The 14,572-nt window shown below is 53.5% G+C and overlaps 5 protein-coding genes across 5 annotated transcripts; 2 read left to right on the top strand and 3 right to left on the bottom strand.

Annotated features, from left to right (window-relative positions):
* Positions 1 to 245: 245 nt before the first annotated feature.
* On the top strand, positions 246 to 2,380 carry AKAW2_51379A (putative MFS multidrug transporter; the record flags this gene model as incomplete). Its single annotated transcript, XM_041691302.1, has 3 exons — positions 246 to 1,099; positions 1,155 to 1,401; positions 1,463 to 2,380. 3 exons carry the CDS (start codon positions 246 to 248, stop codon positions 2,378 to 2,380), a joined length of 2,019 nt encoding a protein of 672 aa, XP_041544800.1.
* A 439-nt stretch (positions 2,381 to 2,819) lies between these two features.
* ARO8_2 (3-deoxy-7-phosphoheptulonate synthase class II) lies at positions 2,820 to 3,860 on the bottom strand (the record flags this gene model as incomplete). The annotated part of the gene is made up of 1 exon (XM_041691300.1): positions 2,820 to 3,860. One exon carries the CDS (start codon positions 3,858 to 3,860, stop codon positions 2,820 to 2,822), a length of 1,041 nt encoding a protein of 346 aa, XP_041544799.1.
* Positions 3,861 to 5,035: 1,175 nt separating this feature from the next.
* Positions 5,036 to 5,533, top strand: AKAW2_51377A (huntingtin-interacting protein K; the record flags this gene model as incomplete). Its single annotated transcript, XM_041691299.1, has 1 exon — positions 5,036 to 5,533. One exon carries the CDS (start codon positions 5,036 to 5,038, stop codon positions 5,531 to 5,533), a length of 498 nt encoding a protein of 165 aa, XP_041544798.1.
* Positions 5,534 to 5,843: 310 nt separating this feature from the next.
* AKAW2_51376S (uncharacterized protein) lies at positions 5,844 to 11,208 on the bottom strand (the record flags this gene model as incomplete). Its single annotated transcript, XM_041691298.1, has 2 exons — positions 5,844 to 6,396; positions 6,446 to 11,208. 2 exons carry the CDS (start codon positions 11,206 to 11,208, stop codon positions 5,844 to 5,846), a joined length of 5,316 nt encoding a protein of 1,771 aa, XP_041544797.1.
* Positions 11,209 to 11,761: 553 nt separating this feature from the next.
* PLB1_3 (lysophospholipase family protein) lies at positions 11,762 to 13,818 on the bottom strand (the record flags this gene model as incomplete). Its single annotated transcript, XM_041691297.1, has 3 exons — positions 11,762 to 12,953; positions 13,008 to 13,671; positions 13,758 to 13,818. 3 exons carry the CDS (start codon positions 13,816 to 13,818, stop codon positions 11,762 to 11,764), a joined length of 1,917 nt encoding a protein of 638 aa, XP_041544796.1.
* Positions 13,819 to 14,572: the final 754 nt, after the last annotated feature.

Below are 14,572 nucleotides of genomic sequence, written 5' to 3'. Positions count from 1 at the left end.
AATCAGGCATCGGCAAAGTCGCGGCGACTAAACCCGAGGCAGGTTTAGCGGGGATGACAAGCTTCGGGCGAATCTTTGGCTCATCGCCTCTTCGGCTTTCTTCTTATCCACTTTCTTCTTCTCCCCAGATTTGTTCCCACCCTTTTCTTTTTCCGTAGATTTTATCGTCCCCGTTGAACTTTGACTTTGAAGTACCTGACGGCTTCCCCAGATTCTCCTACTGTTCTTCACGACAATAGCTATATATGACCTCCACACAACCACCCGAGATCCGCAACTCCCACACCGACAATCATGTAGATACTACTGCTGCTATCTCCGCGCCCGAGGCCGACGCCTCACGCCTCCGCAAGAATCCGGACACCCAATTCTTGTCGCCCGCCATGTCAGTCGATTCCTCCATCGACGGCGACCAAGACAGCGTCAACACTGCCATCCACGACGGCAGCTCGGCGCAGACCCGTATACTTGCGCCGGCGCCTATGCCCGAATTCTCTCAGTCGCAGCGCTTATCAGTAGATGATCACAACAGTAGCGACGACGACGATGACAGCAGCTTCAGTGACAGCGACAGCGACAGCTTTAGCTCCAGCGACGATGACGACGAAGAAAATACCAACCTGATCGCGAACGAAGACGACCCCAACCCCAACGAAGACAACAACAACGACGCCGACGAGAAACCCGTAACATGGTCTTCACTACCGAAAAAGAGCCAACTCGCTATCCTCACCATCGCCCGTCTCTCAGAGCCACTCACCCAGACCTCCCTGCAAGCGTACATGTTCTACCAGCTCAAGTCGTTCGACCCGTCCTTACCGGACTCGACTATCTCCGGACAGGCAGGCATCTTGCAGGGCAGTTTCACTGCGGCGCAGTTCCTGACGGCTGTGTGGTGGGGACGGCTAGCTGATGCGGAGTGGATGGGGAGGAAGAGAGTGTTGCTGATCGGGTCGCTGGGGACGTGTATCTCGTGCTTGGGATTCGGGTTCTCGCGGTCGTTTGTGGCTGCTGCGGTGTTTCGCACGCTGGGAGGTGTGCTGAATAGTAATGTGGGTGTGATGAGGACGATGATTGCGGAGATTATCGAGGAGAAGAAGTACGTCCATACCCTGTACCTTTCCTACGATGGATATGATCACTGACAAATGCAGGTATCAATCTCGAGCGTTCCTCTTACTGCCCATGTGCTTCAACATCGGCGTCATCATCGGCCCAGTGCTGGGCGGTGCCCTAGCTGATCCAGTCAAGAACTATCCCCAGATCTTCGGACCGGGCACATTCCTCGGTGGTGCGAATGGGGTGGAGTGGATGCGCAAATGGCCCTTCCTGTTACCAAACCTGCTCAGTGCAGTATTCATCTTCTGCTCGTTGCTAGCTGTCTTCTTCGGCTTAGACGAGGTACGCCCCATCCCTACCCCAACATCCTCTTCAACCCCATCATCTAATCATCAAGCTACAGACCCACGAAACAGCCCGCCACCGCAGCGACTGGGGCCGTCAACTCGGGCACCGGATCTCACGCGCCCTCCGCCGCACCAAACACAAAGACAGCAAATACTACCAACGTCTAACCGAACACCCCGACGACGAATCCCTCTACATCGACAACACCTCCCACCACCGCCGCAGCATCAGCATCAGCAGCCGCTCCTCCCGTCCAACCCCAAAGACACCATCATCCCGCCCCTCCTTCCGCCAAATCTACACCCGCAACGTCCTCCTCACCCTCCTCGCCCAATTCCTCCTCGCCTTCCACACCTCCGCCTTCAACGCCATCACCTTCACCTTCCTCCCCACCCCGCGCGCCCCTCCCTCCACCAGAACCGGCTGGTTCCACTTCTCCGGCGGCCTCGGCCTGCCCTCCTCGCGCGTCGGGCTCGCCACCGCCATCATCGGGATCATCGGCCTCCCTTTACAAATCTTCATCTACCCCTGGGTCCAAGGCTACCTGGGTACCTTACGGTCCTTCCGCACCTTCCTACCTTTCTCCTCCCTCGCATACGCCCTCATGCCCTTCCTCCTCCTTCTTCCCCCCGCAGCATACATCGTCTGGCCTGCATTCACCGTGGTGATCGCACTGCAGGTCGTGTCGAGGACGTTCGCGCTCCCCGCTGCGGTCATCCTAGTGAATAATAGTGTCTCGGATGCGAAGGTGCTTGGCACGATTAATGGCGTCTCGCAGAGTATTTCGTCGGCGGCGAGAACGTTAGGGCCGTTTTTGGGTGGCTGGGGGTTGGGTGAGGGCCTGAGGGGGAATTTTGTCGGAGGTGTTTGGTGGGGGTTGGCCGTCGAGGCGATGGTCGGGTGGGTTGTTTTGTGGTTTATTTGGGAGGGGAGGGGGATTGAGAGGAAGAAGAAGAGGTCTGCCAACAAGTAGTATGTATGGGGGAGTTGTGTATATATGCATTTAGTTTGGTGTGTATATGGGTTGGTTGGATAGATGGATAGATGGATAAAGGGTGGATGGGTGGGTCAGTAGGTTATGATAATAGATGAGACGGCCTTTATTCATCTTTATATAGCAATGGATACCATTGACTACTACTATTCATGGTTTGTTCATTATGAGTATGAAATGGAGTAGAGGTGGTATTAGTATGGACATCGAACTGCAAAGGTGGTAGATAATATAATAGTTCTATGAGAGTTAAGTAGCTCGATCAACACTACCTATCATCGTAACGATTCCCCTACAACACATCCTAGATAATCGGTAGAACTACCCTACTAATAAGCCGAAAGAAGTACATTAGTTCCATACCATAAAGACGTTACTATCCTTCCATTTTAGTCCAAAGGGGACTGGGCTGGGCTGGCTATATAGACTCATCCTCCGCCAACTCCTCATCCAACTCCCTATAAAACCCCGCCACCAAGAACGCCAACTCCAACGCCTGCTTCTCGCTCAACCTGGGATCACAAAACGTCGTGTACCGCTCACTCAATCCCTCCTCTGTCAACCCCCCAGCACCACCCACACACTCCGTCACTGCCTCGCCCGTCAGCTCCAAATGCATTCCGCCCAGGAATGATCCCGCCGCGCGATGTATCTCCAATGCCTGCTTCAGCTCGGACAAGATATCGCTGAAATGCCGCGTCTTCACCCCGGACGGCGTGGCCTGCGTGTTACCGTGCATGGGATCGCATTGCCAGACGGGGATGTGACCCGAGGCTTGTACGGCGGCGATATGGGCGGGCAGGTACTGTGAGATCTTTGCTGCGCCGTAGCGCGAGATGAGGGTGACTTTGCCGATTTCGTGAGTTGGGTTGACAATGTCCAGGAGGGAGGTGAGTTCGGTAGGAGTCATGCTAGGGCCGATTTTGATGCCGATGGGGTTGGCGATGCCTCGGAAGAATTCGACGTGTGCGCCGTTGATTTGGCGGGTGCGGTCGCCGATCCAGAGGAAGTGGGAGGAGGTGGCGTAGTAGGATTTGGGGGGCTGTGTGGAGGTGGTGGGAGGGTCGGGGTTCTTGAGGTGTCGGAGGAGGCTTTGTTCGTATTCGAGGAGGAGGCCTTCGTGGCTGGTGTAGATGTCGACGGTCTCGACGCCGCGGTCGGTGTCGATGCCGACGGTTTGCATAAAGCGCAGGGCGTCTTTGACGCGATTGACGATTTTGGTGTATTTCTCCCGAATGGAGGGGGTGATGACGTGCCCGAGACCCCAGTCTAGAGGGGAGTGCAGGTCGGCGAGACCTGAGGAGAGGGAGGCGCGCATGTAGTTGAGTGTCGCGGCGGAGTGGAAGTAGGCTGAGACCAGCCGGGACGGGTCTGGTTTGCGGGATTCGGGGGTGGCGTCGAAGCCGTTGATGTTGTCGCCGCGGAAGGAGGGCATTTCGACGCCGTCGATGGTTTCCATTGGGCTGGAGCGGGGTCTGTTCGGTATTAGTTGGTGTTGTTGTTTATGTAGAGAGAGTGAAGACTTACTTGGCGAATTGGCCTGCAATTCGGGCGATACGAACGACAGGCTTGTTTGCTCCTGGGTGATATTAGCATGATTCGTTTTGGTATAGTAATTGTAAGAAACATACCCCAAATCAAAACCAAACTCATCTGAAGAAGCAGCTTCACCTTGGCTTCAATCATGTCCATATTGCAGTAATCGAACAGCTCCGCGCAGTCGCCTTGCACAGGATCAGTACCGGCCGTCATGCGGAATCTAAATCCGTGTACTCACCACCCTGGAGTACAAAGGCCTTGCCCAATGCAACATTCTTCAAGCTCTTCTTTAAGTCATTCACCTATACGTTTATCAGCTTGTCTGTTCAGCTCTCAACGAAACGATAGATCGCACCTCTTGAGTCGTGACCAACGGCGGGAGTTTCTGCAGCTTCGCCAGTGCGGCTTGTACGCCCGCCGCATCGTCATAAATGACATCCTGCTTGATGGGTTTCGAGGCCCAAGCTGATGAAAGTCAGTCATCGCATCACTTCTCCCTCTCTAAGAAAGGAAGTAAAAGAATGGTATACACACAGCTGGGAGACCATTCTGACTCCGCCATTGTGACAGTGTCGGTGGAGGCAGCAAGTAGTGATTAGTGACTGATCGACGCTAGGGCGCTGTCAAGAGTGGATGTTGATTCCCCACCGCTCTTTGGAAATGAATGAATGAATGACAGCAACGAAGCAAGGAAAAAAGAGATGAAAATAGAGGAAGAAGTAACAGGAGAAGCAATCAAGTTGAAGAATAAAAAGAAAAGCAAAGAACAACAAACACGTTACACTTTCAATTAAATTAACTTTCAATGCAGAAAAAAAAGAAAATCGGTTATTCGCGGATTTGGATTCTTTTGAGTCACGCTTGTCCCGCTAACCCAGACAGGCAATTTGCTCTCTTTGCCATGCCAATCTTATTATTATTGAACTCCGACGTCATGTGTTCGCTCAATACTATTACTTATCTCCCATAGTTAACTAAACTTAGCTACTTGGTTAACTTCATTGTTTGCCCCTGACCTGACTAACGTCTGACAGTCCAGTTCCAAACCCATCTACCCTGCATCAATCAATCAATCAATCAGTATCATCAATCACCATGTCCGACTCCATCCCCTCCGCCCACCCCGATGAACATCATCAACACCAACACCCCACCAACGCCGAAGACCGCAAAGCCGCCGCTGCCCTCTCCGCCCTCAACCCAAGCCACATCGCCCCCGACACCCCCAAGTCCTCCTCCACTCCCTCCGCTGCAGACCAGGAAGCTCTGGGTCAGGCAATGAGTCGCTTGGAGATCGCCTCGGGACAAGCTGGTGGTGCTGGTCGTGGTGGCGTGCAGAAGCCGGTCGAGGCCCAGAAGAGGGTTCCGGTGGAAGGGGCTAAGAAGAAGGCGGTTAAGGTGGCGGTGGAGGATGTGAATCTTCTGGTATGTCAATACCTCGGAGAAGTGTTCGGGCGGAGGCTAATGGCGATGGTGGACAAGGTCGAGGAGTTGGAATTGAATAAGAGCACTGCGACCGAGTTGTTAAGATTGCATGATGGGAATGTGGTGGACGCCATGAGAGCCTTTGTCTCTGTTGGTCCGGGTCTGTGAGTATACGACTGCGGTACGTTGAGTGCTGAGCTGGTCTCGCATCGACAAATCATGTCTGATTGTAATGATGATGAATACGAATCAATATCGAATATGCCTCCATCGTAAATCATCAAGATTACTTTGCTTCAAAGCTGAAACATACACTTAAGTAGATGAATATGAACTGTATTCCAATTACTATAATTCAACCATACGCCACTAGACAACAAAGGGGTATGTAGTATAACCATAACCATAAACAGATAATCCAGTAATCAGAACCATGCAGAAATCAAACCAATCCGGTGCGAACAAAATCAACCAAAATCTACTCAACAAGGGGACTCCCCACTCGCGGCTTATACGCCATACTCTTTCGTCTAGCTGCCTCCAATTTGGCCCGCAGCTTCTGGTTCGGCTCGCGTGCCGCAGCCGGCGTGGTAAAGAGACCTTGGCGGGTCTGCTTCGGAGGACAGGTCTGCTGCACGAGCTTCGTCCGCTGCGACAGGTAGAATGGTGTGGCTGGCGACATGCCAATGGCATCCATGTCAAGGGTGTAGCCCGGAGTCTTGGGCGTGTGGCAGTACTGCTGGTCTGCTTCCGTGTGCCCGGCGCCAATCTTAGGAGTGGCGTCGGGGGTAGATGGCTCATCACGCGAAGAGGGTGTCGCATCTCTGGGGATGGATTCTTTGGGAGGAGCAAGGCTAGATCGTCTGCGGTTTGCAGATGCACTCGCCGCGTCGGTCTTGACAAGAGTGCCATTGACGTTGCTCAAAGCGCGTGGTTCCATGCTCTTGCGACGCTTAGCACCACCACGGGGGATAATAGACAGGTCGACTTCGTAGTGTGCCTCATCGAGCCATTTGTTCTCACGTTCGCAGCTGTGCAACGTTAGTACCTGCATCCTTGGCAGACAAGTGAATAACTTACTCAAGGACCCAGCCGACTCCAACACATTTGACAAGGCCTCTTGCATGTCGGACCTTCTCCAAAGTGCGGACACCTCCATCTTTGTAGACGACATGGGTGATTCCCACCTTGCCCTCCTTGGGCTCTGTTCCCTCCTCCGGAGACACACTGGCGCGAGGGTTCCACGACCAGTTCTTCACGCATCGGGCTCCCATTTGCTGCAGAAGCTCAATGAAGATGCCACTAGCATCCTCTCCCTCGGTTGTGTGCACATCCACATATACAACAGAGCCCTGTAGAGCCAGCTTGGGAGCATTGATGCTCGTGCGAGGCGTTTTCGTCTTCTTCTTAGGGCTGGGAGAGTACGAGGGCCGCTTGGGCGGTGCAGGTCTTTGAGCCTCAATGGGTTTTCTAGCTGTATCAGGAGTATGGGATTGGCCGAGTGACTGGCGCGAAGCGGTTCTTTGTAGCCGGGGCGATTTGCGAGGTGAGAGCTGGGGGGCATTTCGCGCGACGGGTGCAATTGCCGACATGCGGGGTCTCGAGGAGCGCCCTGGGGAAGAGGCGGAGAGCGAAAGACCACGCTTGCGCGACATCTTCAACGGCGATATCTGGCCTTCGGGCTTGAGTGGAACTTTAGAAATCGTGTGTACAGTCTGCATCTCAGGAATCCTGTTTTTCATCGGAGTGGAAGGTGCGAGAATGGGAATATCCCCGAGCTCTCTTTCCTTGTCTGGCTGCGACTCAGAAGCGAGATTGTAAGGCACGGACGGCACTGCGTACATGTTCTCCTTATCCTCGCTTGCGTCGGCCACAGCCTCCTGACTGCTCTCAACTACCTCTGCCGACTGCTCCAACGGCTCCTCGAAGGTCTCAGTATTGCCAGCTTGCTGAGAACCAGAATCTTCGTCTTCGTAAATTTCGGGAATATCAGTAGACTTGTCAGTTTCCTGCAAAGTGTCAGGTTCAGCCAGCAAAGCCTCCATTTGGCTGGGCATGTCGCCAATGGGCTGTGACGGCTCGTCTTCATGTATAGCAGGCATATCGGCATCATTGCTGTCTTCCTCCAGAATAGGCGAGTTGGGCAATGAAACCTGCTCCGGGCTTGGCTCCTCATCAACTGGTTCCGGATCCTGATCTTGCTCTTCAGGTAGAGACATATCAACATCATTCAAATCTTCTTGCGGAGTTGGCAACTCAGCTGATGAAGGTTGATTTGGCTCCTCAGCGATCGGTTCCGCTTCCTGCTCCTGATCCTCATCATCGTGCTCCGGGACGTCGACATCCTCACTCTGTTCCTGCGCAGCAGGCGAAACAGGCATTGGGGTCTCCTCGTGGGCTGGCTCGGCATTTTCTTCAGGCTCCTGCTCTTCAGTTCCAGCAACCTCACGCACATCGACATCTTCCCGCTCTTGCTGCGAAGTTTGCGGCTTAGACGATGAAGCTTCTGCCTGCCTGGATACATCAGGATATGAAACCTCAGAAGTACTAGTAACGTTGCTAGACCTCCTGCGGCCTCCCAAAGAGAAGATTCCCCTCCGAGGTCGCGTCGCCTGTGCCTTCTCAGGGCTGTTAGATTTCCACTGTCTAAATTGTTGCGCCAGTGGTGTGAAACGAGGGGCATTATCGAAAAGTAGTCCTCGAGTAGATCTGCGACGAGGTGTTGCACGAGTGTGCTCAACGAATGGGTCCGAGAGGTCGGCATTGTTTTGCGTCCCATTGTCCATGGCTGCTGCAGGTGTAGGAGCATTCCTCGCGCTGCGCCTGATAGGGCTTCGCCTGACAGGGCTTTCAAGGATACGAACGGGCGAAAGAACACGCTTGGAGGCGTTCTGAGCCTGACGTGAAGGGCTGAAAGGATCTTCCGCTTCTTCGACTTCGTATGGCTGAATGGGAACGAGGTTAGGTGGGATCCGCTCGGTCGGTTCGAACCCCACGAGCGTTGGGTCGGTGTCATCGAATGTGTACTCGTCGTCCACGTCGTCGAAGTCGTCAAAAGCATCTGCAGCATTCTCTTCGTCGGCCGCCTCCAGCATATCCGGGTCGTCCTCCGTCTCCGAACCATCACGGTCAACATTGACAGGCTCGGGGGGTGCTGCGCGTTCGACGAAGACATCCTCAAGGCCTTCAACCAAGCTGCTTCTTAGTCCTGTGTTGGCTGGGCCTGGAGCAGTTTCAGTTGCCGGGTCCGTTGTCTCAGTGCGCTCTTCTGCCTCATGCTCGGGTTGCTCAACACCCCCTTGGTCGTACTCGGCTGAAGGCTCTTCTTCAACGATAATTTCGCGCGTCTCACTGCGGTTTGACGGGCTAGAGTCCTTGGGCAGGGAAACGGAAATATCTTCCATTTCCACGGTGTCCTCTCTATTGTCGGGGACGGAAACCTCAGCATCGAGCTCTGGACTATCTTCAGCGTACTCAGTGGCGTTCTCCTGAGCTTCATGCTCGTTACTCATCTCGCCAGTCTCTTCATCTTCAACCGTTGGGTGGGTCTGCTCAGCTTCCGGTTCCCTGACAAGTTCAGCGTCAGGCTCGGTAACGAGCTCTTTGATGGGAGGTTCAGAGGACTCCTCCGCAGGCTCAGTCACTCCTGCTTCGACAGGCTCCTCGGTCTCCTCCATGGGTGGCTCCACTGACTCATCGGCGAGTTTTTCCATGGGTTCCTCAACAGGCTCATCGATATGCTCGGTCGGATCGCTAACAGATTCTTCGGCCATCTCCTCCGTGTATTCTTCCATAGGCTCCTCCATAGGCTCGTTGTTGGGCTCCTTGATGGGCTCCTCTGTAGACTCGACTAGCTCATCAGCAGGTTCCTCCATGGCATCGTCCCTGAACTCTTCTTCAGACTCCTCCATAGGCTCCTCAGTGGCCTCGACCAACTCGTGAGCAGGCTCTTCAACCTGCTGGTCATTGGGAACGTCACTTTCATTAGGCTCCTCATGCGTCGTGACATCTTCAGCCGCATTTCCCGTGTATTCCTCTTCATACTCTATGGTCTGCTCCCGATCAAACTCTTCGTGCAGAGTATCTTCGTCGGACTCTTCTGCAGCGGCTGGGGATTTCGTATCGACTTCCTTGGTCGCATCGTTATCGTCCACTCCCTCAGGGATATCGTCATCAACCTGCTCGTCTTCACTTTCAGCATCCCTGACTTCCTGAAATTCGGTCATTCGAAGCGGCGATTCGTCGACGTCGGGGGTAGCAGGTTCTTCCACACCTCTGGTGTCAACCTGGACATCCTCGGTTATGGGGCTTCTGCTTGCAAACAATGAGCTTTTGAATGGCGACGCAATCCTTTTTGCCGGGCTTTGAAGGAAAGATACACTGTGTCTCAATGGGGTCGACGTGGATTCGGCGTGGGCCTGTGACGTGAACGACGCCCCGAATAGGCCCTTTCTGGGTGACGCCTTGAGAGGGGAATTGTGCCCTGGGGTAAAGTTGGGTTGCGACAACGGCTTGCCACTGTCCAAAAAGACGCTTCCTCGCTTCGGAGTCTCCAAGTGTGCCTTCCTGGGCGACAATTTGAGCGGTGAGTTGTGTGTTGGAGAGAGATGGGGTTGTGATAACGACTTGGGGTCATCGCGTGGAGCGAACGCTCCACGCTTGGGTGTTTCTCTCATCGAGAAGTTGAAAGGTGAGGGGGGTGGTCGACGAGCAGGGCTGGACATAAGGAGTGTATCATTAAAGTCGATCGATCGTCTAGGACCAGGCAGAGGCTCGCCATTCTCGTCGAGAGATTTCCGGAACTTTCCAGTGATATTGATCTTCTTCACTGGTGAACTAAGGCCGGTATTTTCTGATCCGTGTTTGGGGGGTGAGTTGACAACAAACTTGACCTGATCTTTATCGCCGCTCAGCTCGTCGTCCTCTCCATCCGAGTCCGCATACGACGAAAGCGCTTTGGCAACCTGCGTTGCCTTCTTCGGCGAAAGAGGTTTAGGACCCTCCTTCTTGGCCGTCGCCGGCTTCCGGCCCTTAGCAGAGGTCGCTGCAGGTTTGCGAACCGGCTTGGACGCAAGACCTGCCTGACGTCCAGGCCCAATCGTCCCTCGTCGCCTTCCAGCAGCCGGCGGGGGAGATGGCTCGCTCATGTCTTCTTCTGCAGTTTCGGACGGATCCTGGAATGTAACCTTCTTCTTCTTCGCCGGTCCACGCAGCATATTCGATCTCGCTGTCGTAGAGTTCGTCGCAATATACACACGTTTGGGCGCTTCCTGCGATGAAGAGAAATCAATATCGGTGAAACCTTTCGCATTGAGTCGCGTGTTTTCCTTCACAGGATCGACTGGCTTGGCCGACTTTGTTGCTGTAGAACCCTTCGGCCGTCCTCGCGTCTTTGGGACGGTTTCGGTCTTTGCGGGCGTCGCAGGCTTGGTCCTCGGTCTCCCAGCGCGCTTCTTTGGCGCGTCCGACTGAGCAAGCTCGTCATCGTTGTCGCTGCCCAATTCCGCGTTTGTTGTGAGCGTGGCCTTCCTACCACGACTAGCTGTGGTAGTTGTGGATTTAGTCGTAGGTCGGCCTTTAGGTCTCGCTACCGTCGTTGTTTTCCTTTCAGAGAACATGCCAATTTCATCGTCTGTCGACTCGTCTGCATCTTCGTCCGCTGGCCTGCTTGCTGCTGCTGTTGTCCGGCCGCCTCTTTTCCTCGCTTCGGTGGCAGAGCTAGGTGCCCTGGCTTTTGTCGTTTTGGGCGCAGCTTTAGCAGATGTAGTGGTCGTCGATCCCTTAGTTCGTGTGCGCGTCGTCCGCTTGGGCGGCGACTGTGGGATGACTGCTGCGCGAGCCATTGTGTGTTAATTGATATTCGGGGTCGGTAAATACAACCGCGCGGGAGGTCGGAGGTGGGTGTTGTTGATGTCCCGCTTCTGTTATGATCTGTCGGTGGCGGTGGGGACTTAGTATTGACTTGCCGTGCTCATTGTGCGTCCACTGGCGATAAGTGAACAATCACTTGCTTTAACCCCGGAAGCTCTTCTGCAGGGTTAAAGTAAGCAGGGGGCTTGTGTGGTGGTCGAGTTGGCGTGGGTTGTTGACTAGTTAGCAGTGGAGGCCGATCATCCAAGTCGCCCAAGTGGACGACGCTCCTGCCGTTTGTGGCCGCTTGCTTGTTTGGGCGATCGGGCGATGGTTCCCCTGGTAACGCAACACGTGAGGGAAGTGGGCTGCCTCTTCCGGAGTCGAGCACGTCAATCACTACCATTTCATGAATGCCTTGAATTTCAGAAATATATACTTCGTATACTTGGAGCTACTGTGCATTAAGTTTTTTGTGCGCGTCGATACCACTACTAGATATACATCGAACCATACATACACACTAAACAGCGAAAAAAGGCTGTCCTACATAAACGCCGAAACAGTCGCAGCAGCCGCCACAGTCGCAAAAACAGCAGGCAATACAGCATACGCAGTATTGTCGAACACCGTGCTAGGCTCATAGGTGCCCGGATTCGAGCTATTCGTAGTGCCATCCCAGCAATACCTCTCAAAGCACCGGTCACATTGATCCGGCACCGTAGTGTTAGTCCGTTCAAACGACCGACTGAGAACAGCACACGCAACACAAGCAGACCATTCCCCATCGCGACTATTATTCCCCATCGTGGCTACATCGTACCCATTGAGGATAATACTATCCCTCTGCTCCTCCGAGTAACTCGGATCGAACGTCGACACGTTCGAAAAAGTCACGTACGGGAAGTTAGGAAGGTAAACAACCAACGGCGCCGGACCAGTGGTATTTGACGAGTTGCAGCCGAAAAACGTCGGGCGCGTGTTGAGCCCCTCATTGACAAATGTATTCTGGTCGGGAATAACAGGGAAAGACGTTCCATTGCCAATGCCCGTAGTGTTTAGGCTGCGCTCGTAGGTCGCGACTAGAGCGGTGCCGTTGGGCCAGTTATACTGTGTGTCTGCCGAGGAGTCTACCGCGAAGATGACGTCCACGTGGCGCTCTGGTTGGATGAGTGGATGTAAGGGGATGTTTTGGAGGTCTTCACCGCCGTCCACGAGGTCGAGGACTGGTTCGCTTGCGGATGGGGAGGTGGAATTGGCCCATAGGTAGAAGGGGTTGGGGGTGTAGACTGCTATGTCTTGACTGTCTTCGCCGAGATCTTCTAGAATGTTTGTGAATACATCTTTTAGGAAGCTGGGGAGGCTGGTTGTGTTGATTTGAAGGAGGAATTGGTTGAATAGGGTGGATGAGGTTCCCATTATGAATCCGCCATTGTCGAACCCGCGGACGCAGCTCTCGTTGCTTGGGAGGGATCCGGCTACAAAGCGTGAGCCCAGGTACTGGACTGGGACGAAGCCGTAGACCGTTGGGTCGAAGGTGCCGAATTCCCAGGGATTGAATTCGTAGACTGTGGCATTGCTGCTGACTAGGAGCTCGTGTGGGTAACGGCCATCTGCGACTAGTATGGGCATTGGCATTTCTGCATTTCTGAAGGAGCTGGTCAGAGCTATGGATGACCAGGTGTAGTTGATTCCTCCGGCAGTGGCGTTGACGAGCTGGTATGAAAGAGCACGGCCCCTGGTGGGTAGTATCAGTATTGCTGCTATGGGAAAGTTGAAGTAGGTTTCATACCAGTAATCGGTAATGGATGTCTCCCAACCTGCATCATCCTTCCCGGAAACTGCATCATATATATCACGGTAGTAGGTCGCCGAATCAATAATCTGGATGCTATCCCCATCGGGACCTTCAAAGATCGAGTTCTGAAATTGCCAGACATCCCCGTCATCGTAGGTCTGAAGCGACGAGATGGTGGAGAAATTGTTCAGATATATAGATCCCACTAACCACGCCCCACCACTGAGGCCAGCCAAGTACGTTGCTGATTGCAGCAACCCACCCAGCTGGCCACTGCTGGTGGAATTTTCCGTGCGGTTATCAAAAGCCTTGATTGCCCCAGCACCGTTCATCAGAGCCCGGTACCCTCCACCAGAGACAGCGATGCCGATGTTAGGCAAATCGGAGGTGTTGCTAGAGATGCCGTCGATGTACCCCACAGCGTCAAAGTCCGTAATATTGACATGACCGAAGAATTCTCTCATGGCCGACAGTGTATTGTTCCTTCGAGTCCTCAGCCATGACGATTCGTTGGACGAGAGTGCTGTCGCGCTGCGCACCGTGGGACGACTCGCGGCGCATTCGACCGTAGTTGGTGTATACCCATCTGGTGCATTTGGTAGCGCGCGCTCTTGCATCAAGTGTTTTCCGTAGTCATGATTGAAGCTAGCATTTATGCCTATGAGATTCTACGGTTAGACCATCTCGGAAGTTGCGGGAAGTGGTGCAGTGGTGATATTGAGACCGAAAATGACAATAACAGACCTGTGAATATGCTTGCAAGAGCAAGCAAAGCTGCTATACACTGCATATTAGCAAGTACCATACGGCTGCCGTTTCTTAGAAGAGGCCGATGGGTTGTAATGGTGAAGAACAGCTCTCTCCGAGATTTCCAACCCGACCAAGGCTGCCGCGCAGCCAAGGTCTTGGTTGGTAGATCAAATATCAATACTCGTCAAGCACCAGAATGGTACCGAAGTCTTGGGGATGATCATAGTGACCGAAGAACCATGGATCTTCGAGGTTGCAGCGGAGATGGCATTGAATTGCAGTCCATGGTTTGGGACACTACTACCTACATGTGGAGGCTTGGATTAAACCGGCAATTCCGCAGCTGAAGTGACAGTCATCGCAGTGGCTGATCGCAGACACTAACGAGCATTAAAGTTGGCAAACCAAACATGGACAGTGGTTCACACAGGATCGATCTTGGGCGACACTGCTGGATTCTGAGAACCTCCCACATTGTACTCCCCAATTCTGAGTGAGGCGGTTCGCTTTCAGTACATTGGGTAATTACTTTGTAGCTCCTCGACTATACACAGTAAGAGACCTGCAAGGGTCCTAGTATGCATTCACGAAAAGACCCTGATGTCACAGCGATCAGTGGGTCCGGAGCTGACGGATGGAATCCACGGAACCAAAGATCGCTCCCATCAAGTCAGCTTCGTATTGCAAGTGATTGTTGCAGTCAGCTCTGCTGTTTGCTCGTGTCCAACCTCCAGTCTAATGCAATTAACTTTTTGGGTGAGCAGGGTAATTATGCAACTGGAGAGTATCTGCACCGGAAACAACGTCAG

This window comes from Aspergillus luchuensis, chromosome 5 (genome assembly GCF_016861625.1).
Source record: "Aspergillus luchuensis IFO 4308 DNA, chromosome 5, nearly complete sequence".
NCBI lineage: Eukaryota > Fungi > Ascomycota > Eurotiomycetes > Eurotiales > Aspergillaceae > Aspergillus > Aspergillus luchuensis.
The sequence above is the reverse complement of the archived record's forward strand: the minus strand, read 5'-3'. Positions and strand labels throughout refer to the sequence as shown.